Source organism: Carex rostrata, chromosome 14 (genome assembly GCF_964058835.1).
Source record: "Carex rostrata chromosome 14, lpCarRost1.2, whole genome shotgun sequence".
NCBI lineage: Eukaryota > Viridiplantae > Streptophyta > Magnoliopsida > Poales > Cyperaceae > Carex > Carex rostrata.
The window spans coordinates 3527116-3549764 of NC_135931.1; the positions used below are offsets into that span (position 1 = coordinate 3527116).

The 22649-nt window shown below is 33.8% G+C and overlaps 2 protein-coding genes across 4 annotated transcripts; one reads left to right on the plus strand and one right to left on the minus strand.

Annotated features, from left to right (window-relative positions):
* Positions 1–568: 568 nt before the first annotated feature.
* LOC144565405 (Tryptophan/tyrosine permease) lies at positions 569–5984 on the plus strand. Of its 3 annotated transcripts, none has more exons than XM_078315149.1 (14): positions 570–891; positions 1297–1337; positions 1416–1508; positions 1620–1694; positions 2057–2106; positions 3070–3159; positions 3275–3331; positions 3429–3498; positions 4071–4172; positions 4271–4323; positions 4452–4602; positions 4696–4780; positions 4947–5075; positions 5498–5984. In XM_078315149.1, exons 1-14 carry the CDS (start codon positions 657–659, stop codon positions 5689–5691), a joined length of 1425 nt encoding a protein of 474 aa, XP_078171275.1. In that variant the 5' UTR covers positions 570–656; the 3' UTR covers positions 5692–5984. The 3 variants fall into 3 exon arrangements, with proteins under 3 accessions (XP_078171276.1, XP_078171275.1, XP_078171277.1); XM_078315151.1 differs by having other exon boundaries at positions 644–891; positions 1416–1501; XM_078315150.1 differs by lacking the exon at positions 1297–1337 and having other exon boundaries at positions 569–891; positions 1416–1501.
* A 1872-nt stretch (positions 5985–7856) lies between these two features.
* On the minus strand, positions 7857–11498 carry LOC144565149 (uncharacterized). Its single transcript, XM_078314814.1, has 5 exons — positions 11072–11498; positions 10343–10452; positions 9576–9947; positions 8545–9106; positions 7857–8193 (listed from the first exon to the last, which is right to left on the minus strand). Exons 1-5 carry the CDS (start codon positions 11280–11282, stop codon positions 8114–8116), a joined length of 1335 nt encoding a protein of 444 aa, XP_078170940.1. The 5' UTR covers positions 11283–11498; the 3' UTR covers positions 7857–8113.
* Between the last annotated feature and the right edge of the window lie 11151 nt (positions 11499–22649).

Consider the following 22649-nt stretch of genomic DNA (forward strand, 5'->3'; position numbering starts at 1 on the left):
AAATATCCGCGGCCCGGAATAAAAATTCCGGGTCGCGGAAAAAATCCGCGATTTGGATATTTTTAAAATTTCAGTTCAGATCTGGTTATTTCTATTAAATTAATTTTTTTTAATGGGTATTTTTTAAAAAATCGGTTTATAATAGCACACAAGCCATGCTAAAGAAAAAAATAAAACAGGACAGATATAAATGCGAACATGTGTGCACTACTGCCGAGCTTTTATTAGATCTTTAATTATGCAGGATCATGATTTCAGAGCACAGCCTTAGGCAAAGACCATGTGTTTCTCGAATGACGAACGACCACCCATAGTTAACTATAAAAATCCGATATCCTGTGGCAGAAACGATTATACGTGGCTGATCACTGACAAATACACATAGATCGTAAACCTAATTCGTATTATCACCTAAGGTAACAGAATATTTCTGTTTGAATCTGGACCGTCCAATCAGAATCCGCACGACTATTAAAGCAAACGATTCAACCAGAAATATTCTGTTACCTACTTACCTCAAACCGTAAAGTGAGGAGAATCTTTTACAGTAGCTGGATACTTGTTCCGTTTCATATCCGACCCACAGGCCACAGTACTAGTCCCCATACACTGCTATACTTCGACGACCGCTGCTCTGAGGAGGGAAGGTGAGGGAAATGGCGTTGATCTCTCCACACTCCTTCGTACTCTTACCACTCTCCGCTCAATCAACAAGGCATTTTAAAGAATGTAGAACCGCTGTGATGAAAACAAGTCGTTTAGCTCCACAACCTCTCTCCCTTTCGAGGGTTTCTTCAAAAGCATTTAGATGTTTTTCTCAGAAGCAATCCACCGAACAGTTGGAGCGCCTCTTCTCCAATGTCAACCAGGTCACTATGAAGCACCAGCCCGGTGAGCTCAACTTACAGTTATACATTATAGTTGCTTGTTTCTAATGCTCATTGATTACAGTGCTTTTCCGTTGGGTGTGGTCTACTAATTGGATCCACTTCCTTAATGCCAATATTGCTCAAACCGAGTGCCTTTTCATCGGTACTGATGCCGTGGCAATATCCCACTTAATTGGGGGAAATATTGTCAAATACAAATGTATAGCGACCAATAAATATGAGTATTTGACCCTTGGTATTATTTTTTGGGTTTTTACTTGGATCTGCATTATCAGTATAGACCTTCGGATTGGGGTAATGGACTGGATCTCTGTAGCATTGAAATCTCATGTCGTCTGACAATGCAAAAGCTATTTTGTGTATTTCACACTCTCTGTTAAGTTGTTGTCATTTTGGTCTTATACAGGAAGTGTAACCAGTGCGATTTTTCTGGTTGCTGGCACAACGGTACAATTTTTGCTATAGTAAATGATATCCCTCCTTCTCTGTCTCTCAAATAAAATGCTTAAATTGCCTTATTTATAGGTAGGTGCAGGAATCCTTGCTATTCCAGCTGTCACACAAGACGCCGGTTTTCTGGCTTCGGCAGTGACGTGTACGCTTTGCTGGATTTATATGGTTATAAAAATATTTTCAGTTTTAAAATGATATGCATGATAATAAAAAAAATAGGATTGGATGGATTTGTCAATACAGTGCCAATTGAGTTCTCGCAATTTCGAATTGCAGGTTGTGACAGGTTTACTGGTCGCAGAAGTAAATGTAAACACCATGTGTGAGCTAGGCTCTGGAGGTGTCTCGTTGGTAATTTCACAATATCTTTTCTTGATTTTACCTCAATTTTCCAGTATGGGCCTCTTGGACCTGCACAGATCTTAGTTTTTTCTTTCACCTTTCCTTTTTTATTTCCAATCTTTTGTTTTTTAATGTTTCCCTCGTTATATGCACTAATGCACAGCTTGAGGATTCAAGGCTTATGGTTTATGATCAATCCAATAAAGTAAATTAAGTGAAAAGATTTACAAACGCATATTTTGCCAGTAATTACGGTCTCTGACAGCATGGAACCATAAATGGTGACAGTAAATACTTACACTTGCTAGTGTATAGACAGTTTTATCAACAATAGCAAAGAATCACTTTGTTTAATTAATATCTTAATTCAGGTATCTATGGCCATGCGAACTCTTGGGAAGTTTGGAGTACAAGTTGCTTGGTATGTCAGAGGCCAACATTGCAATTCCTACAGCCGTTTTATTTTTCAGAGCTTTGCAACTTGACTGGTCATGTATATGTACATAATGTCATCAATTGTATATATACAAAACGAGAAATTAACGAAAGCCTACAACAATACAGAAGAAACATCACTTGTTCTGCTACAAATAAGAAAAATACTGTGTGGTACCCTTCCTGATTTACTTCAGAAAGGCACTCAAGAAGGAAAGAGGGATAGATTAGATATTTCAAATGATACTGTGAGAACATGGGTATCTGTATTATATACCATACTTTAGAGGAACTGTGAAATACTTTTTAGGAATAAGACAGATATTCCTTTATTCAATTCTTGAAGAAAACTTCTTAAGCCATATTATTACAGTAACCAAGTCTTCTTTCGTTTTTATAAGTTATCACTGTATGCGGCCTGGGGTGGAAACTGAAAATTGAGGTTAGGGTGGCTAGATGAATAAGTGTCATGTAATTTCATTTATTAGGGGGGCTAATAGTAATAATTTAAAAAATTTAAAAGACAAAAAAAAAAAAATCAATTCATAGGGGGGCACTTAGCCCCCTTTCCCCAATACTTCCGCCATTGTATTTGCACTTACAAATAAGAACTATGACATTTGATTTCAATAATGCACCAATCAAGTAATATACCACTGCGTATCAGCCTGCACCAGCCAGATTCAGTTTGTCTATTCCTTTTTTCCCCTTTTATTTGTTTCTTTTTTCTGTTTTGGTGTTTCTGAAAATGAACCTTTATGGACCTACCATACTAACCCTAGTCCTGGAATATAGTATGAATGCCTAATCCTGTACATGTATGATTTTAGCATAATTTAATATGAAGATTCCCAGGACTGCTACAGTTTACATTCAATTCAACAGTTTTTATCATGATTTTAATCCTCATTGTATTTATTTTTGCCATTCCTTGATCTTGGACATGCAGCTGGTCATATTTGTTTATACATTATGCACTTCTTGTTGCATATGTGGCACGTTCTTCTGAGATACTGACCAACTCCTTCGGCATCCCGCTGTATGAACCTCTGAAGAATTTTATACATAATCTACTTCTTTACTGCACTATACTGGGTCTGTCCAGTTCAATAAAATAAGTGGCTTGATACAGGCTTTCAAAATTTATGTTACAGATGGGAGAGCGCTGCCCTGTTTTCATTTATATTTGGAGGTATATGCTACTTTGGCAGGTAAGGATATTGATTTAGTAATTTTCTATCTGGTTTTTCAAAAATCATAGAGGCCTATAAGTTGGAATGTGAATAGTAATCGGCTTGTTATTTGCAGCCAGAGGATAATAGGTGCAATTAATGGCTTTTTGGTTTTTGGCATCCTTGTCTCTTTTACATCTCTCGTGGTAACTACCTATGCTATATTAATTTTTCTGTAGTATAAAATGTTTCGAAAGACAAGAAAAATGGGTAATGAGATCCAACCTGCCAGCAGTTGAGAAAATGGAAACTAAGATTTCATTCGTTAGACAATGTTATGTTTACAGGCAACTAAGATTTCATGCTTTAGTCAATGCTATGTTACAGGTTGTCCTGACAGTTTGCGCATGTTAACTTGCCAGATATGGTTCAGATAGCGTTTCTAGAGACGCATCATAAAATATTCTCAATTTTGTAGGGACCTTTGGATGAGAAAAATAACTGGGGCTAGCTGTGAGATGGTGCAACTTTTTTTCTTTAACAAAAAAATTTAAGCTAGTGCTTCTAGGTCTCTTTCGTTTAAGTCATAACCTGCCGACCTAGACCAGATCTGGCCTGGCCTTGTGAATCCTGGCCCGCAAACCTGTTGCCTGTTGGATTCATGGTAGAAAATTGTGAACCTTACACTGTTAAAATTTTCTTGCATATTATGTACGTTTGCTATAGGAAAGAAGCTATATAGATGAAACTATTAGGTCAACCAACGCTATAATGACAGGTGGTGGCAAGTGGGAATCTAGAATGGAGTTCCCTTCTTCAGGCACATGTCGAGGCTGTCCCAAAAAGTGTACCTATTATTGCACTTTCCTTTGTTTATCAGGTTAGCTTAATCTAAAATCCTATATCGACAACATTTTATACATTATTCTAAAGAATTTGTAATATATTTTGATGGATTTGTTTTTGTTGAATTTACAGAATGTAGTTCCTGTCATATGTACTGACCTTGAAGGTGACCTACCCAAAATAAGGTAAATTTTAATGTAATTCGGAAAAAAGAAGGTAAATTTGAATGCATTTGAGCTTTCCCCTAGGAAGTCTAAACATACTGGTAGGTTTTCTATTGTGAGTACCAAAAAGAGAATGTTTGATGTTTCAGGACGGCTGTTGTATATGGCACAGCTATTCCTTTCATTCTGTTCCTTATCTGGGATGCTGTTATTCTTGGAACCATCCCCACTCTTGGTGCTAGTAATGCTAGCATTGTTGACCCAATTCAGCAGCTGAGATCTAACAATGGAATAGTCGGAGTGAGGCCATCTTTCTTTATTAATGTTATTAAATCTCTTGAAGGTAAATTATATGTGGGAATAATTGATTTTTTTTTTTTGTTGAATTTGTAGCCTATTGTAGAGATTTTCTCGTTTCTGGCAATTGGCACGTCGTACATCGGTTTTGTTCTTGGATTATCTGACTTTATTTCAGATTGTAAGTGCCTATATAGAGGTCGAATTATTCTTTTGCAAAGGATTATTTTCAGTTATAGCACAGTATAAATTTACATAGAAGGTTCCTAAATATCATTCCAAAACAACCTATTTGTTATTACCATAAAACTAACCTTTATCTTATCTCTTGTGGATTATACTTCCAGTGCTTAAGCTGCCAACTGGCCAAAACAAGCCTCTGCCATATCTTCTGACATTGTTGCCACCACTGGTGCTATCATTGCTTGATCCTGAGATATTTTTTAAGGCCTTGGATTTTGCTGGAACCTATGGAGGTAAGGGCTGTCAATTACCTGCCACTGCCAGATTTTGTTGAGATGTCTTTTGTTTTTGCATTGTTTTTTCAATAACTGGGAATAAATCTTGCACTTGAGATGTCAGTCAATTTGTATGTTCAATTGAAGGACTCAGTATACGAGCTGTAGTATGCTGTCCTTGTGCTTTTTGCTCTTTTATTAAAACACTTTGAAAAAAATGTATAACCTCTTCCCCATAGATTGTCAAAAAAATGGTCGTATACCGCTTTGCTCAACTTAATAGCAAAAGTAAGTATACCGCTTTGTTTTATCAGACAAAAGCAAGCAGATTACCGCTTTGCTCAACTTAATAGCAAAAGTAATTGCTAATATATTCATATCATCTTTCTTATATCAATTTTTCATTGCTGAAATATTATGAATTTTATTTTAATCTGCAGTTCTGGTGCTATTTGGAGTTCTCCCTGCCGCCATGTCTTGGTCAGAGAGATACTCAACGGGATCACAACGCTTAAATGTTCCCACATTGGTTCCAGGAGGCAAATTAACTCTCACGTTCATAATGGGAGCAGCTTTGCTCGTTATATTTTCAGAACTTTTGAAGGATATATCACACCTACAAGGCCAAGTTTGATCAACGATCTCTCTCTATAGTCAACAATTAAATTGGTGTTTGTGATGCAAATGCAACATGGACGAATCATGCATTTGGTGCGTTCTAGTTGTGCCAATGTTATAAATAGGCCACTATAACTCCACCTCTGCCTCGGTAGCTTTTGGGAGCTCAAGAGCTATATATCTCTAGTAAATTGGAAAGAAAAACATTACGTTCTGAAAGTCAAATATTTATAATGGGTAAACAATGAATTGTTAGCAACTGGACCAATTTATTTGAAATGAAACGAAACGTATTATTTTTCAAAATTATTTTAGCAACACTAGTTTTTTGTCTCTATATCGATGGTTTCGCGCAAAAAAAAAATTTGGGAAAGCAAAACTACAGTGCTTGAAGTCGTATGTTTATGGTAGAGTTATGCTAAAACCCGAACGGGTACTACCCGTTTTGCCCGGCTCGTACTCGTTACCCGAGGTATCCGTACCCGTGCCCGGGTACAAGCGGGTAGACGGGTACGGGTTTGAGACGGACCGGACAGCTCATTTTGGAAAAAAAAACCCGCCGAACCCGTACCCGCCGTACCCGTGCCCGAAACCCGCCTACTTGTACCCGTGCCCGCACCCGTGTACCCGAACCCGCTCCCCTTAACCCGTTGTACCCGCACCCCTTTACCCATTTAACCCATACCCGTTACCTGTTTAAAATTTGAAATTCAAATTTTTTCAAATTCCCCCTCCCCCCCTACCGAATTCAGATCCCCTCAGGTTAACTGACTGAGTACAATTGAAACAGATGGTCAAGGATCATTCTTTTAACTTGGCACAAATCTCAAAGCACAAATAACACTAGCCCCTGCGCTATCCCGATTCCCGAATAGGGAAATAAATCTGCTACCATCCTAAGGGATTGTAGGGTCCCTCCAATTCCAAATCCAACCTTTTATTTCCTCCCGAATAGGCACCTGAGAGTAAATCTGGGCCATCCGTTTCTATGAAATAGAAAATAAAAAAAACAAAAAACAAAAAATACCCGTACCCATTACCCGAGACGGGCACGGGTATGAAACGGGTAGGGTACAGTTTTTTTAAAAATTACCCATCCTACCCGTACCCGACCTAACCGTACCCACCCTACCTGTTACCCGTCCCGGGTTTACCCGAGAGCACAACACTAGTTTATGGGAATAAGATGTATAACAAAACAACATGACTCCGCCAGAAGTTGACCTCTTGCAAATAGAGTCGGCTAGTATAACATCAATGTTATTTAGTTTACATAACACCAATTTCAAAACTTATTGAATCGATTTCAAATGGTAAATTCAAACTGTTCAAACCAATCTATTTCATTAGTTGTGCGTTTATATGCAAATTTAGAAAATTTCAAATTTATTAAGTATCAAATCTAGCGGTCAAATGAATGAGTTTTAAAGTTAATTTTAATACATTTATTTTTCAACATTTTTACCGCTTAATTTGATACTAAAATAACTCGAAAACATAAAAAAAAAATTGCATGCAAACGCATCACTCATAAAGTAAATTGGTTTGAACGATTTTAATTAATTATTTGAAGTCTATTCAATCAATTTTAAAGTTAGTGTCGTATGACACCAATATCATACTAGCTAGACTCCTTGCAATAACTGAAACTTTTAACTGAATCAAAAAACTTGAAAGGATTTGCTTCCCCAAGCGAGAGAGCAAGTAGGACAAGATTGCCCAAGGGTCTTAACTTAAAAAAAAAAAAAGTACGACAAGATTTTCCCCTCCGTACTTTTTTTTTTTTTTTTGACAAATTTGCGTGAGCTTCTGACGGAATAAGAGATAGACAAGAAAGTTTGATTACATGAGACTGACTACATAACATGGGGAGAGAATAACTATAATGATGGCGACAATAGAAAAACTTCAGAAGGAGAGAATAACTATAATGATTGCGACAATAGAAAAACTTCAGAAAGCAACGAGTGAGAGATCAACAGACAATTGACAAGGCGAGCGATTCCTTCATTGATTGTATAGGTTTTTCCTCCGCAGTTTAACTTCAAAATAGTAGAAAGAGACTGACAATTGATTTCCATATTGTGTCTAACGTTAGATGGATTATAATTTGCAACTAAAAAAAAAAAGGTTTTGATGGGATTCTTTCCAATTGATCCGTAAATGGAGGGGCACCAAATGAACAAAAGGAGGCAAAAAAATATTTTCTATTAATATTTTAAGCACAGCATGATACACTTAACAAGGAGGCCTAAAAATGCTAATAAAGGCCCGCCACCAACTTCCGGCTTTGACCTTTAGCACAATAGCACCCCAGCTTTATATTCTTCATATTTACATTTATATGCTCTTCAACTTTTTTAGTTGCTCTATATCTCTGCTACCTATTACATATATTTCAGGTACAGAAAACAAAATCTTACTCCAATGAAGTCAAATTACAGTAAGGCCCTACACAGATGCAAGAGCAGCACAAGAGGCCACAGAACTGATAAATTATACCGACTCACTGCAGCTGCTGCAAAGGTGAAGGAAAAAACATACAATGTTAGATAGTTAAAACGATCAATGTGAATTATCCATACTAAAGTACTATTACAGCATTAAACAACTGGACACATCACACATCTACTTGATTCAATTTCTCAAATTTTTTTCCATTGTGGCCCAAAGTACTCCTGAATCCACAGATCGGAATTACTTGAAGTATAGGCAAAACCTAAAAAACCAGACACCTTATAACCAAAAATTATAAATCAACAACTTCCCCAAAACCATACATTCTTCCCCCAGGTTTCTTAATAAAGGACTTTAGACGGAGGAAACCTAATCATAGGAGATTAAATTTTGGCAATTTACAATCACTTACAAGGAAAAGGAGCTGGCGAAATTGGTGGAACTCCATGTGAGGCCACACCACCTGCCATGCTATCAACTGGAGGTTGTGCACTACCGAAAACCACAGCTCGCAATGGTGGTGAAACCAAAACCCCTGTAGACAAAGGTGCCGGTGCATTCCTGTTTATAGAAGGGGCAACACCTATGGACACGGGTGAAGGACTCACATGCTTCTGATGATGTCCATGATGACGATGATCATGATGGTGGTGGTGGTGGTGGTGGTGGTGATGGTGGTGGTGGGGGTGGTGGTGGTGATTAAGATTAGGTTCAGGGACGGGGGCAGGTGAGGGGGCTCCTGTGCCAGTACCAAGAGAATGTTGGAGAAAGGAAGAGAGCTGGACCTGCTTTACTTTGCCAAATACTGTGTTATTTAACCCTAGGTTACTGCCGTCAGATGAGTTACTAATTGTTTGTGCAAGCTGCTTCATCCGAGGTTGGTTGCTTCCAACTGCAAGGATGATTGAGGTCTGGACAATGGTTGGAGGTGCGACTGTGGAGCCTTCCAGATTTGTCAACTTCACATACAAATTCTGTGTATCTCATAAACAAAAATACATTCAACTTGTACAGAATAGGAATTTGATAAAAAAGGGTTTAGAAAACAGTGCTTCTAAAGTAACTGTTGTCACTTGTTAAATACTCAAGTCTTGAACCACAGTAGCGAACTGTGGCCATCTAATTTACATTACCAACCCTATCTCTTGGAAAACTAATAAAGGTCGAAATCAAGTCAGCTACCTTGTTACAGGTTATGATCACATGATGTAGATACTGCTTTAAGTAAAGATATCTTCTTCTTTTTTCCAGACTTGCATACTTTAAATCATTCTCAACTAAGTCTTTCAATTCAAGGCATGTGCCTATATGCAACATTATCATAATTCATAAACCATCAATGCTAGTTGGTCAATTTTCCTATAAAACCATACTAGATTCAAGAACCACAATTTCTTCAAAAAGTTACAAGTAATAGATATCCAAAACCTTGGATTCACAAACCTCATATGAAGTGAGATGTAGCCCTCGCCGCATCTGGTACTTTAACTCGTCAAACCTCTCCTGCAAACTGCAGATGGAAAAGTTCAACGAGAAGTTAAATACCGCATCAGGGCTTTGCAAAGGATATACATTTTGTTGAGGTGTGATCGTTATCCCTCCTGGGAAGTTTTGAATTTGGAAGAAGCTCGAGTTGCCGAATAAAGATGGTGTTAAATGGAGTGTCGATTGTTGTATGACTAGAGATGTTAAGGAAGAACGCAAGATGCTGACACAGGTACGGGATAAGGTTGAGTTGCTGGGATAAGGCCAAATGCTGAATACTACAGTGGTCCAGTTGGAGTTGGGAACTGGATCGAGCGAACTTACTACCACCTGATTTGGAAGATATGTAGAAGTTAATTTGAGCATGTAAAATTAAAACATAATTGTAGGCTACTTAGTTAACTAGCCTCAGTTAAACCTCAATTGTGCAATTAAACCTTCAGGAAGCTTGAAAGTTCTACTAGAACCACAATTAGACCCTAGTTTGTACAACTATAGCAAAATTAACCTCAACTGCACATCAAGCATAGCTAACACACCAAACGGTAATATATGGATTCGTAAATTGTACTTATCAGCTTTACCATTAATGGGACAACCTACAGTAACAGTGGTTCATGGTTGTATACCAACACTGAGTCCGATAGTCCTAATTTCCTTCTCTCCTGTATTAGTACTGCATTTCAGCTATAGTAGCAATTGTTCAAGAGTTTGTAGCAAATTACCACAGTATCCGGATAGCCGATCTCATCAAAAATGTCAGATTCGAGTTTTGTTAGGTTTTCACTCAGCTGAGAAACTGCCCTTTGCAGTCTGAAGCTTGCAACTATGTTAGCTGCTCCAAAGTAGAAGTACTTAAATTAGAAATATCAGTGCATACTAAATCAAGCAATACTTACTATGAATGAGCAACGTAGCTACAAACCCTAACTGAAATAGAATTATTGTGTAAATACTTTCAAAAGAAGTCTTAAAAAAGGAATTGTTAGAACAAACATAACTCGAAGCACGGATGCTTTAACTTTTTTTCTTTTCTTTTCTATATACTGATATGGATTGCTGAACCTCAACAAGATTCAATTTACTTTCAGTTACAATTTTAAGTGCCCTAATGCAGTTAACATATCCATTCAGTAGCAATTTAAGATTTGATTCTTTCAGTTGCATTAAAATTAGATTTACTTCAAATAAAGAGCCTGTCTCCTAATTCAGCTCCGAAGTTCCCTAAATTGCATTCCAGTTGGATCAAAATATGGTTGATCTGCTTTGAAAAAGTTCAAATTGAACACGTTACACGAATTACTCCAAGAGACCAAAAAAAGCAAGTAATAACACAACCTGCATTTTTCTTTACATGGGATGCATGAATTTAACCAGTAAAAAACAACAAATCAACCTAATATAGACTAGAGATTAATCTATTGATATCAGATCCAGCAATTACTTCCACTCACCAGACACACTCTCATCCAGATTTCTCTGGTGTCTCAAAAAAGGAGGAAGCCAAAACAAAGTAGAGACCAGCACGGCTACACCGAAAACCAGTGTGAGGATACAACGTGGCCTAAGAAACCGGCCAAAGGCAGCTGATGCGGCATATCCCGGACCGGAATCTGGCGGTTCGCGTAAGGAATCTGGTAATTGTTCCTCATCTCCCTTCCCCATTGAGGAAAGAGGATCTGATCAATGCAAATAACATCTAGAAAATGCAAGCATTGCAATAGAGGGAGAATAGATGAGATGACGATTGAGAGCTAGGGTTTCAGTCGAGATTCTCTCTGAGCGACGCGAGAGGGAGAGAGTAGAGAAGAAGACAGTAGTAGACTAGTAGTACAATTAATGTACTTGGTTTCCAGCTGTCTTTTAAATTTTAATTAATTTCAGTGACACGAATGAGTAAGAATTAGGCCGACATTTCTATTTTAATATCTAACTTATAATATAAATATCAACAGTAGTCCGATGTACTTGGTTTCCACCTGTCTTTTAAATTTTAATTAATTTCAGTGACACGAATGAGTAAGAATTAGGCCGACATTTTGGGTGATGATATTGACACAAAAATTTATTTTATTAACACAACAAGTTCAGATTTTTTTTACTTGTATGGAAAAATTTATCCTTACCTAAAATTTTCTCTAGATACCATATCTTTTTCTAAGATAGTGCTTTCTTTAATATATAAAGGTCACTTATTATTTATTTTTATTTCCATAACTAAACACCTAGTAAAATTTTGGGATCGACTAACAGTCCCCCTATATCAGTCCCCTAAACGTCCCCCCTACTAACAGACAAAAAAGTTGTGACAGAGACACTAACTGACTTGGACAACTGGCAACCAGCAGGGCTGATTATGATTATATTATGTGTTGACAGGTATAGTATTCATACCAATGGAATTAAGTATTGTTTTTTATCAATATTATTGGTCAAACATAAACAATAACTGTTGGGGACCAACACAGGCTGCTGGGGACAAACACAGGCTGGATCTGTAACCGTTTTTTGAAAGCGACGTTTTCGGAAATTGCTAATTTTGAAAGCAACTTTTTTTGAAAGTGACGTTTTTTGAAAGCGAATGCATATACTAATTGTTAAGTATTCATATCTAATCCATATAATATTCACTTGTACCTACTGATATATGATCTGCTACTAAAATCTACATCCATATTTAGAAAATATTAATAATTGTACAGATATGAATACTTCTATAGATATGCATATTTATGTATGAAAATATTCATTTCTACCTAATGATATATGAATAGTTAATATGTTAAAAGTTAACATCAATAGGAATAAATAGTCAATATAAATGAATTATCATATATTGAAAGTACATATGAAGCATTCATATGTATCTCATGAAATATTCATATGCTGTCAATATACTTTAAGTATTCATATCCAACAATATAAATATTGATAACCTAATGTGTGGGTATTCATATAAACATGAAGTATTCATCCCTAATCAGTTATTTATTCATATTTAGACAATATACAAGGAATTTCAAAAGTTAACTGAGGAAGTACACATATATTATTTTAAGGTTAGAAGTATTCATATCTAACAAATTATGTATTCCTATAGTGTTAACTATATAAAAGAATACTTATTATTTGAAAGTATACATACACAATCTTATAAAGTATTCATATCTATGTACCTACATATTTCAAATTGTGCAATGTACAGTATTCATATAAAGAAACAGAAATATATAGCCACAAAATATCAAATTTCATTACACATGAAAAATCTTTTTAAACTAAACAATTTGCTTTACACATCTGAACTTTTTCTACCAAACGATTGCCACAAAGTAAACACAAAACACAAGTCTTAGTACCAGTTAACCAAAAATTAACAATTTGCTACAAGTTAACCACAAAACAAAAGTCAGCTTAACCCATCATCAGACAAAAATAACAGACAGTTTACAACTCACATATTTGGAACAAATTTTAAATCATTCCTATCATCAACAAGAATACGAAACGCTAGTAGTAGACGCTCTTTGCATATCATGGCCTAAATTTTTTGACATAAACATGTAATTAGTATAAAAAAAAAATTAAACAGAATGAAATCATATAATTATCTGAAAAGGTAAAGGGAACAAAAATAAACCTGATCAAAATCAAAAGGCACATTTCTGCTAAGGCAGTCCATTATTCGAATCAAAAAAATTGCACAGTCATTTGAATCTTTTTGAGTTGGACAATCCACCCAAGTATAATCCACATTATTCCACTCTTCATCTCCTGATTAACAACAAAAAAAAAAAAACACAAATCCTATGAGAATGATGAAGTATTCATAGAGAGAAAGATTAAAATTCATACGAGAAAAATGAAGTACCTAGCCTCCAAGACAAGAAATATTTGACCCAATGCATTGTATTTCTGTGTGGACCAAAGTAATACTGATTTAAACTCTAATCTTTCAATGAGTTGTACAGAAAAATCTTTTTGTTAGGCAGATCAATGGCTGCAAGAATCCAATGTTTTTGTGCACACAATGGGACAAACAACCACTTTGCCCTTTCAAATTGCTTAGAAAATAAATTCCTCTGTGCAGGAAATAGCTTCATCATTGGATTTACAGGTCCAATATCCTACAAAAATTATAGAAACAATCCGTAATGATTTCAAAAATATTCATATGATCATAGTAAAAAATTTAAAAAAAATTATAAACAATTTACCAATGCTTTTCCAGTCAAATAAAACCATTCCTCATCATTTTTGACAGGTGTGTCCCTTTGAAGGAGAAATGCAGCAATCTCGACAACCTGTAATGTTAAATACGTACATATTAATAACAAGTTATGTATTCATATTTGTTGTAACAACTATTCTTATGAAGACACTATACTATTTTTTTTCATACCTAAGTATTGAAATCTATCATGTCAAAATATTAATATATATATAAAGGAATATCATATGAAAGAATTTTAAATCATTTGTACTTGTATAAATATTCATAACTAAGTATTACCAAAATAGTTATTAATAATAAAAAACCCTAATTAACTAAACTATAAAAGTATTCATATAAATCATCTAAAATATTGGTATAAATGTAGTACACAATCCTTCAAAACAAACCTTAAAAAGGAAATGCATACCTCAGGACCAATATCGTTGCAGGAGAACAACAAATCTTTGAAATGATCTGGAAGCATAAACAAGTCAGCAGCATTGTTCCTAAAAGGATAGTCATCATCCATAATACTTTCTTTAAAATATCGAACCACCCAATTGTCCAAGATATTACTCACTGTATCACTCACCAAATCCCTGTTTTCATACTCCCACATTTTTCTCGGCAATGGAACTTTCTCAGTTAATTGGACAAAGTCAGGATCAATTAATACTATTCAAGTATTAATAAATGAATAGTAACATGTATATGTACAGTATTCATAAAAGAATACTTATTATTTGAAAGTATACATACACAATAATATAAAGTATTCATATCTATGTACCTACATATTTAAAATTGTGCAATGTACAATATTCATATAAAGAAACAATAACAACAAGTATTCATATCAAACTATTCAAGTATTAATAAACGAACACTGTACAAGGGTTAAATGTTCATATAACATAAAAACTACAATGGGATTAAAAATACCTCATGAAGTATTCATATAAACAATAACAAATATTAATTGAAAACATTTGACATATACACATATAAACAAATTCACTGGTAAACATATAAAACTGTTACTATTATCATTATTAACAATGAATGAACAAGTATTCAGAGTAACAATAGAATTACCATAAAGTATTCAGAAATGAATTTAATAACCTAAATCAAACACAAATCGCACAATACAGCAAAATTGGAAAAAAAAAACAAAAACATTACCTGACAATTCAAAACGTCTTAATTGATTTATTTGATATCAATGGAAAACGCTTCCAATAGCCTCCTGAGAAAACATGTGCAAGACCGCCTGAGTCATGTACAACAACGTCGGAGAGATCAATGAATGATGTCGCCAGAGAGAGGATCACGCGATGGATCGAGAGAGGAGCGCGCGATGGATCGACAGAGGAGCGCGCGATGGATCGCCTGAGAAATCACCTCGGATCGACAGAGGAGCGCGCGATGGATCGCCAGTGGAGCGCGCAATGAAATCGCCTCGAGAAGGAAAGCTCGGAGGAAAAGGAAATTTCAAAATTTCAAAAAAAGAAAGGTTAATAAATGAACTGGCGCCGCCAGTCCATAATGACAGTTAGTCCAAGATAACTGATTCTTAATTATTGTCAATGATTGCTAACTACTTTTGTTAGTTAGAAACAGGGGCACACTTAGGGGACGGGAGCTGGGGGGACAATATAATTACTCTAAAATTTTTATGATATGTTTCATTTTTCAAATTTATGAAGTATAATAACAAAAATTTAAGCAATCATTTTTTGCAGCAAAAAAGAATAGAGAAAAATAAACTTTCTTTTTAGTGACTTTTTAGTCGAATTTATATCATTAAATATTTCATTTCATGCATCGCAGTTTGTTTGGTTTTTTCTCACTTTTATTGAAGTGATTGCTTAAAAACTTTACATTATTGAGTTTTGAAAAAAGAGTACAGACTACATTCATATATATTATCATAATTCAACAAAAAAAAAATACTAGAAACTCTATTAATTGTAAATACACTTCGCACTGATACAAAAGTATTATCTAACAGAGTTGTTTAACAAAATATTTTTTACATTTGTAAAGAATGAATTTTTTAATTTATTATTTTATATTCTTTAAAACTAAAATATTTTAGAGGTAAGTTTAAGTTATGAAAATAAATAACATATAGCCACTAATATGAATAAATAAAAATATATTTATCTAATTGGCTAACCATCCCTATACAATTTGCTCCTTCTTTACTATCTACTTTCACAATTTCTTACATTAATTATTGTTTATCTTTATTTTCTCGCATGTTTAGTTCATCAAAATAAATATGTATTTCAATGCGATTTTTTATTTTGATAGAAATTAATCTAAATCTTTTTTATGCAATATTAAGTTATTATCCGTCTTGATTTTTTGAGACAAATAAAATCAATTATTAAATTATATGACAACATAATATATGACCATATCAAAATATCATATGAATATTAATGCTTCAAGATAATATAAAAGAATACGTCAAATTAATAAACTTGTGTTCATATTAGAATAATTAATCCTTTACGTACCTATTCATAAATTAATGAATTAAATAGTTCATCCTACGAGTTCTCTCAAGTCTCAACATTATTTTGAAATTAAGCTTCATTGTTGAGTTGAAAAACATAAATTATAATTTATTCTTCCTATGTTATTAAAGCATAATATTTGGTTAGCACTAATAATTTTATTCTTTTATTGCAACTTTTTTTTTCAAGTGGTGGTTAGATTGAATTTGTATATGCGGTTACTATAAAATAAACTAAGCAAGTTAAATTTGTTAAACAAAAAATGATATATTATATAGTAAAATTTATTTTTATATTTTTCATACAAACTAAATATTTTGAAACAAAAGAGGACCGAAATACATATGTAACAAAAGTTAAAATCATTGATGTATAACCTTTGATGTGTTGGTTGTTCCTTTTTTGTTATTATTTCAAATTAAATAAAGATCTAACAATGAAGTATATATAGTATCTAATAAATGGCCCTTGTGATAAAAGATTGCATAATCACGGGAGATCAAAAATAACATTTAAAAGATAATATATATATAGGGCAAAATTGTCTATAAAATTTGAAAATTTAAAATTGTTGTGTTAAAATAAAAAGTTATTGTGTTAGTATCAGCACCCCAACATTTTTATTAGGACGCTGATAACAATTTTCGCAGCCTCCACCCTGCATTTATCGCCGCAAATACTGTAAAAAAAACACGGGGGGACCGCTCAATCATTAATGAGCGTTTAAAAAACTGCGGGTATTTAACTTGAAGCATCAAAGTATTTACCTTGAATTTGTCAGGTATTAAACCCTATGCAATGATCTCTATTTATGAAAGAATAAATCAATCCATTAATTGTCCCCACACAAAATTTCCTTTTATTTGAATCGTCCCCGCACAACTAGGGATCATTAAACATGGGGGGACTGCTCAATCATTAATGAGCGTTTAAAAAACTGCGGATATTTAACTTGAACCATCAAAGTATTTAACTTGAATTTGTCAGGTATTAAACCCTATGCAATGATCTCTATTTATGAAAGAATAAATCAATCCATTAATTGTCCCCGCACAAAATTTTCTTTTTTTTTTAATCGTCCCCGCACAACTGGAGACCATTAAATAAACAATCTCCTCACCTAATGATAAATACTCTGAGACATAATGATAAATATTTTATGTTACATAGGTAAATACTTTACATTATATGGATAAATACTTTATGTTACATGGATAAATACTTCTCAGGCATACTTGCAACTTCCAGTAAAACATCAATGATAAATACTCTCAGACATAATGATAAATACTCTATGTTACAAGGGTAAATGCTTCTCAGAAATAATGATAAATACTTTTTTGAACATCAATTAACAGATAAGTATTTATTAACGGGGATTGTTATTAGATAACAGTATAATTAATGCGGAGATTGTTTTTAAATGAATAATTTAATGCAAGAATTTTTATTAGAGGAAGGCATAATTAATGCGGGGATTGGTATTAAATGACAGTCTAATTTAATGCGGGGATAAAAGAAAACTTTTAACGAAATTAGTGGGGGGGATATATGGCAGTTAAGGAAGAGAGAGAGAGTGCGGGAAAAATGGAGGGATGGGAGTGGGGGGTTTCATATAATTATTCTTTTTATTAATATCTAACTTATAATATAAATATCCACTTATATCCAACATCTAACTTTTTTTTAAATACTCAAATCGCAAAATAATATTGCGGTTTGGAATAATTTTTTTTTCACTATAAATACTCTATGTCTCTCTCCTCCTCCTCAAAATCACCAGAATTCAAAGAGAGAGAGGAAGAGAAAGCGATTTCTAAAAGAAAAAAGGACGACTTCAGAGGCAATTTTCAGGTAAATTTTTCTTTTTTAATAATTTTATAATTAAATTTTATAATTAATTTTTTCGCTGCAACTGTCACAATTGAAATCAGTAAACTGACAAATGGTTACCATTTACCAATGTAGTTTATTGGCCATGTTTGTTCTCATTTCATTACATTTTGAAGGAAAGTTTATGATTGACCAGTAAGAGATTCATTACTCCAAAGATCCAATTTGTAGTTTATTACCATGTTGGTTCCTTATGGCAATATGAGTGAATGGCCTAGGACCAATAATTCTAGAATTCTTCCTGCCAGAGCTAGGGTTAGGTTTGGGAGGAGAAAATACATTTGTCATGTAATGACCATGGATGAACTGTAAGGTAGGCGAATGGGGCACCGTCCTCGCAGTTCCACTTCTGACAGGCACCGAAGAGGTATGTAATATTCATAAAAAATTATATTTCATTCTAATTTTGAATAGCTTACTAACTAACAAATGCACTGCAGAGGCTCATAATGCAGCAGAAAATGAGAGAGTTATGGCAAAGGCAAGTGGCTCGCGAGGGCCGCAGCGAAGCATAGCTATAAGCCATACATGCCATGAAAAATTTTAATCAAATGTTTGCAGAAGCAATAGGAGAACTAGCTAACATAGCAGGAGGAGACATAGTTGGGATGTAAGCAAAACCATCTGGTACCTAGCGAAGGTGGTCAACTAGAGGCCGTGGAGGGAGGAAAGGCAGTACAGAACCCAGCCAGGCGCAAGCAAAGCAATCAGGTACATTTAGTAGACCATCAATAGGAACTGGTCGGTTCTTCGGAATTCATTTTAGGCGTAGTAGAAATTAACTTGTATGATGTTTGAGAACTTATTTAATTTGATGTAGATTTGCGAACTATTTCTATTTGAAATTTATACGAATTTTATTTGTATGTGTTGAGAACTATTTTTAAGATGCATGTTTGAGAACTTTTATTTGATCACTTGTGTGTTAGAAACTATTTTTATTAGTTGCATGTTTGAGAACTTAGCAATTCCATTGAAAAAGTCTAATCTAAGTTACAAACCTCTCAATTACAATCTATATTCAACATAAAATACTACAACACAGATAAAACATAAAATAATACAGTACAATAGAGTTTATAAAATAATATAACATAAAATCCATATACTACAAACCAGTAGAATTCAAACATAAAATTATACAAGACAATAGAGTTCATAAAATCCAACGATACAATAAAAATCCAACCTATGGTTTACGAGATGGGAGACTTGTTTTCTTCTTGTCTGAAGCCCGGCGTATGCACGAAAAGACACTCCCACTTAGTGAGACGAGCGTCATTCACCAGATCTGCATTCTTATCCATGCAATTGGGGTGAACAACTATGCCACAAAAAAAAAAACATATCCACCATATCTCCCTTCACCTGACATAAGAGACAATGTCTCCATCCAGTTGGAGGGTTCCTATCTGCCCAGCCTTCGTCAAGCATTTCTCTAATTGACGGATCAACAGTGCTCAGAAATTATTTGAAATTTTTGGGTGAAAACATATGTTGCATTCTCCTTCTCGAGAGGGCTTTACCATTCCAAAATTTGTTAATAATCTCTTTTTTTTTTCTTCTTCCTGTGACATGGTTAAAACTAGTGTTTTAAATGACAGTGATGGATTAGACATTGGGTATTAATTCTAAACAATTCATAAAATTAATAACAATTTGTCTGGAGCAGTTTGTAACACTTCCTAACAATTTCTAATAATTAAAAAATAATTTAAAAAATTACCTGAAAATCGCCTCTAAAGTCTAATCCTCTCTCTCTTTGAATTCTAGTGAGTTTGAGAGAGAGGAGAGAGAAACGAGGCATTTATAGTGCCTCGTTTCCGCCTCAGAATTCACCTTCTTTTTTCTCTTTCTCTTCCTCTCTCTCTTTGAATTCTAGTGAGTTTGAGAGAGAGGAGAGAGAAACGAGGCATTTATAGTGCAAAAAAAATCGCAAAATAATATTGTTGTTTGGAATTTTTATACCTGTATCCATCTAATTATATATCTGATATCCGCTCCGTATCTATATCCGAAAGATAAAAAAAAAATGTGGATATAGTTTTACCACTATCCGTCGCTCCGTTTTCACCTCTAGTAAGAATTTTTTTTTCTTTGGCGAATTTTATGTATAACCTTCGAAAACATAATATTAAGTATTTAATTTAAATTCACAATGGTATATTTTATTTATAAATTTATATATATGTCCATTTTAACTCGTTTAATTAGATATTTTTCCATTCAAAATTGAAAATTAATTATTTCTTCACGTAGAAATAACTATTTTAGTAATATACATTCTTGATTTTTTTTTCACTAAAAAGATCATATTAATATTAATAAAATATCTAATTGTCAATTATAGCCTTCATAATTCTTCCCTCTTCATTTCCTTCTTCCCAATTGCCTTATTTTTTAATTAATATAAATATTAACGTGACACTTTGCTGACGTATCATTTTCTCTTTTCTAGATCATTTGAAGTTATGATCATTTCTCCTTTTTTTTCGTTGAGGCTCCAAAATATTGATATGAATTTTACAGTGAAAAAATCAAGAGTAGGTTGATGGGTCAAAATCAGAATTAATAATATTTATAATTCTAATTGTTTACTCTACTTATTAATTCGCAAGCGCATGAATCAATTCGTATAGTATAGATCGAGATGTCGATCTACATGGATAGTGTATTGAGAGATCTAATCGCAAATCAAGTCTAGGTTATCGCTTCTTTTAGATTGCTTTGGTTATTTGTTTAATTAATTGGTTGGTTGGTTGGTTGGTTGGTTGTTTAGTTGTAATGTTCAGTTACAACAATGCAGTAAGTAATTGATTAGTGTTTAGAAAATGAGACTTCTAGGGATTCAGACATTATATCATTCAAACTCATGTAATCTAGGTTATGGTTAAGTTAGCAATTGCACAGGGTTTTGTCATCATCCGCATGCTACTGCGTAAACTTGTCAAGTAAAGTTAATCAATCGCATGCGATTCTGTCACCATTCGCATGCTACTGCGTAAATCGTATACGGCTGGTTTTCACTTCAGTCGGAATCGCACACGGTTTGATCAGAATCGTGCACGCCTTATACTGGTATCAAATGCAATCTGAGAGTTGCTAATCATGTTCCAATGTTAGTTAATATTATGCTATAACATCCTAATTGAGTAGGACTGATAAGGGGGTGATATCTTATCCTAACCCTAAGCAATCGCATAAAGATTAATGATAAGTCTCAACTATTAAGACTAGAAAGGTTCAAGTTCACAATTACATCATTCCTATATGACTTTCATAATAATAACAATTAAAATTACTCCACTATCAATTTATAGAACGTGACATCCATCTACAAATCTATATTCCAATAGATTTCTAACTGAAGTTCAAATCACAAGAGATCAGCAATTACGTCTATCTCTCTATTTGAATTTAAGATTGTTGTATCTTATACCTACTGGTCAACCTTATAAGCATACCATAAAGTGCGCATCTTCATATGTTTTGAGGTTAGAACGCACCAAGTCATAGAAGACTAAATAGTTTTTGTACACGAGTTACTTACATTTCATTTTCTTAATAGAAGGTAAATCGTAATGTTATACATGTGAAGTGATTTTTAATAGAGATAATAATGAATTGGATAGATGAGAGCGTTTTGAAATTAGAAGAATAAATGAAATTGTGTAGAAGAGAATATATAATTTTGAAATATTTGAAGGTTATACAAGAGTTTGCTTTTCTTTTTTGACAAAGAGGAGTTTGCTTTTCTTATTCCGTAAAATAAAAAAATGCATAATTATTCTGATTTTAAAAATTTGATAGAACTATCTAATTCCGGAATGTATGTATTTAGTGATTTTAATTAAACACGTTCATTTAGATAGTTACAAAATGTTGACAAACTTTTTAAGCACAAAATCAAAGAACAAGTATATGAATCTTTAAACGCATGCCTTCACAATTAAATGCATGCCAACAACGTTACGATTTGAATAACCAATTAATATCAAAATGTCTCGTCCAAAATTTAAAATGATAGCTATTTTTTTTATCATTTAGATCGGTCTTTCAAGGAACTTAATATAATTTGAAATTTAGTCAACAATGAACTATTAATACAACCTAACCATTCATTTGGCGGCGGGCAACTGATCTTTAGAAGCTTTAGAAAATTTAATTTAATACACAGCTAATTCATATTGTAGAGAATATATATATACAATTTCAAACTTAATGTTGATAATCATTTTATTTCTCCCAAACATAATTTATTCTCATGTCTTATACCCTAAAAATAAAAATAAATACAAAGATAAGACCCAAGAGATACATATAGACATGATCATTAATTGTTCTTCTAAAGTTTCACAAAATTAATGATTACTGCAGATTCATTAATTGGGTAAC

Coding starts and splice junctions, on each gene's coding strand:
- LOC144565405 (XM_078315149.1), top strand. CDS start 657: ATGGCGTTGATCTCTCCACACTCCTTCGTACTCTTACCACTCTCCGCT. Junction 2,107..3,069: donor TTTGGAGTACAAGTTGCTTG/GTATGTCAGAGG, acceptor TTGGACATGCAG/CTGGTCATATTTGTTTATAC. Junction 4,603..4,695: donor CTAACAATGGAATAGTCGGA/GTGAGGCCATCT, acceptor TTGAATTTGTAG/CCTATTGTAGAGATTTTCTC.
- LOC144565149 (XM_078314814.1), bottom strand. CDS start 11,282: ATGGGGAAGGGAGATGAGGAACAATTACCAGATTCCTTACGCGAACCG. Junction 9,948..10,342: donor TCGGCTATCCGGATACTGTG/GTAATTTGCTAC, acceptor CTTCCAAATCAG/GTGGTAGTAAGTTCGCTCGA. Junction 9,107..9,575: donor TACATCTCACTTCATATGAG/GTTTGTGAATCC, acceptor TGAGATACACAG/AATTTGTATGTGAAGTTGAC.